This window comes from Aplysia californica, unplaced genomic scaffold (genome assembly GCF_000002075.1).
Source record: "Aplysia californica isolate F4 #8 unplaced genomic scaffold, AplCal3.0 scaffold00419, whole genome shotgun sequence".
NCBI lineage: Eukaryota > Metazoa > Mollusca > Gastropoda > Aplysiida > Aplysiidae > Aplysia > Aplysia californica.
The window spans coordinates 594,206-596,847 of record NW_004797689.1 but is presented as its reverse complement, the minus strand read 5'-3'; the positions used below and the strand labels follow the sequence as shown (position 1 = coordinate 596,847).

At 39.8% G+C, this 2,642-nt stretch overlaps 1 protein-coding gene across 1 annotated transcript in view; it reads right to left on the bottom strand.

Annotated features, from left to right (window-relative positions):
* Positions 1-2,642, bottom strand: part of LOC106012579 — a 12,667-nt gene that overhangs the window by 9,026 nt on the left and 999 nt on the right. Inside the window, exon 2 of the mRNA XM_035971336.1 lies at positions 2,429-2,593. Within this exon, the coding sequence (XP_035827229.1) occupies positions 2,429-2,593 (165 nt within the window). The remainder of the gene's footprint in view (positions 1-2,428; positions 2,594-2,642) is intronic.

Here is a 2,642-nt window from a genome sequence, read left to right as displayed (position 1 = left end):
ATCACACTTGAAAGTAAGTGAGTTGAAACATGCAGATTACATCTCACATAATGTACAAAAATCTCATTGTCGAATGTCAACAATAGGATGGGATGCAATTTTCCCTGAAACAAAACTATCCTTGGACGGTATGTAGACTTTAAAAGGGTCTGTCATGTGTGTCTGTGTCCAACAAAGGACGGGTGAACGACATAGCAGTAAATGTGTGCAAGGCCGAGAACATTGACGCCGTTCGGCCTTCTGAAGAGACCACGTCACAGACATCAGTACGTCGTAGTCGTCGCCGTCGGAGTGTTGAGCTCCACCTTTCATTCTTTTTGTTCGCAGAAAATTTGAGACACAATCTCCATTTGAAGGCATGTCACATTTAGGTACACAAAGGTATTTTATGTGAACACACCAGGGAACGGATCACAATGTGTCGATCGATTTTGAGGTGCCGTGCTAATAATAGACCTTTTCATTCATGGAAGGAGTGGTTTGGCGATGAAGTCCACTTCTATCTGAACGGAGACGTGAACCCAAGAAATCATATTTACTGGAGTTCAGAAAAAAACAGACAACGTTGTTGACCGAAACCTGCACACACACAGAGAATGCTACAACGAGGGGAAATCGTTTTTTTTAAACTATCAGAGCTACATGTTTGAAATTTGGCACACAGTTGCTGTATCAAAAGTTCTGTGATCATAGGCTGGGATTTTTTGAAAAAGTGATTACTTTTTGAAATATTCTTGATTTTTTCACACCGTACTCGTTTTTTTCGTTGCGGGTTCCGTGATATATCAATATTTTTGTTGTTTTTAATGATAGGAAAAAAATCTAAGCTTATGATCACAGATAATTTGTTTGTTAATATGTGTGCAAAGTTTGAGGTTTGAATTTTAATATTTTCTGAGGAAAACGATTTCCCCCGCAACATGGCCAAAAATCCAAGATGGCCGCCCTAGAAACCAAATTTTTCATAAAACTCGACAAATTCCGTCATGATTCTTCTAATTAGTCTATAACACCTTTAAAAATTGAAAGAAAGTCAAACCCCTAGAAAATCCCTCGTATCGTGTACATAACCCCTTAAAGGCGACGTAGATAGTTAGTTGTGCCTACTCCAAAGAAGTTATAATGCTAGAGGTCGCAGCTGTGACGTCACCCACGTAAACTCACTATAGCTGCACGGGCCCACTCAGCTCGCTGTGTCGCCATTTTTTGAGAGGATTAGAAACAGCCTGTCACGTCGCCCATCCGTCGCAACGCCTAGGTCTTCATAGAGTTTGAAGTTCAGTTCAGATTTATTTCAAGTGTTCTTTTTGTTTGATGTTGTTGTTTTATCATATAACATACACACATACACAATACCGCACCCGCTGATTGACTGTTGGAAACTTAAATGCACTTAATGATATGGCCATGGAATGTCCCTTTTCCTGGGCTGTCAGGGACAGCGGTTGGAAGATAACTGTAATGAAAGGAGCAGAGAGATACAATATGAGGTGTTTGTTTTTCCCGGGAGGGGTGGGGGAGGGGTGGATGGAGAGAAAGGGAGTAATTGAGTTTGTTAAGAAAAATGACAATTTCATACTTACAAAATGGATTGCTTTTATGTCATGTTGTCTACACTCTCCTTCTACAGATGCAAAGCCTAGGTCTTCAAAGAGTAGGAAAAGGGTTAAGACTGGGTTGATTATTTAATATATTGATTCGTTATTGTCTCAAAATGAGTAATTAATTGTAGGCTGGGATACTGTAAATCACCCATTAGATGGATCCTGTGCGCACACCTAAAGAGTGTTGTTTGATATCGGACACAAATAATTGTATACTGACAAATTATTTTTTAAATGCAGCACTTAGAGAAATAGCCGGTTTATCTTAAACGTTCACAATATTTTCTAAAATTGGCGTTGATTGGCAATGGTGTTTGATTCCTGAGGGCCGATACGAGCGCCTTGTTGTGGTCACCGTTTGACTGTTTGAGCGACGCACAGCAAAAGATTTAACTAAAATTATGTTGGTTTTTTATTTTTACAAGGGGTCATCAAGTCCATCTCATTCATTTTTTCTGAATTTTACACACCCTTGTGGTCTCATTGTGTAAAAAACCCTATTTGTATTATTTGGAGATTATCTGGATCATTTAAAGGTAAACAATCATTAAATGCTCATGAGTACATTTTAGCGACAAGCAAATCATATAAAAAAGAAATCAATATCAAAAGACTTTGCAGAGTATCACCAATCCGTGTCTGAAAAGTGTTGATGTGCACCGACTGGCCTTTTATTCCTCTCCAGAATGGCGTCGCACCCCCTCCAGTTTGACATTCGTGACGTCACAGCTACGACCTCTAGTTCTATTTATAACCTCTTTGACTCATATACGTTCCGTTTACAAATGTGAATACTCTCGCACATTTAATTTTGCGCACCATACCTCGATCAGCTGAGGCCTAGTGATATGTCCCAGGACGTAGAAGTACCAGAAACCCAACTTCCGGTCCACCTTGAGACCAGACTCCCGGAAGACCGTGAAGTTCAGGGTGGAATCTATGCTGACTCTGAACGCTTCCTGTGTAGTCTGTCGAAGACGTTCTTGTGTCTGTGAAAGAAAATGGGTGGGATTTTTTTGATTTTTTTTTTTTTTTTGG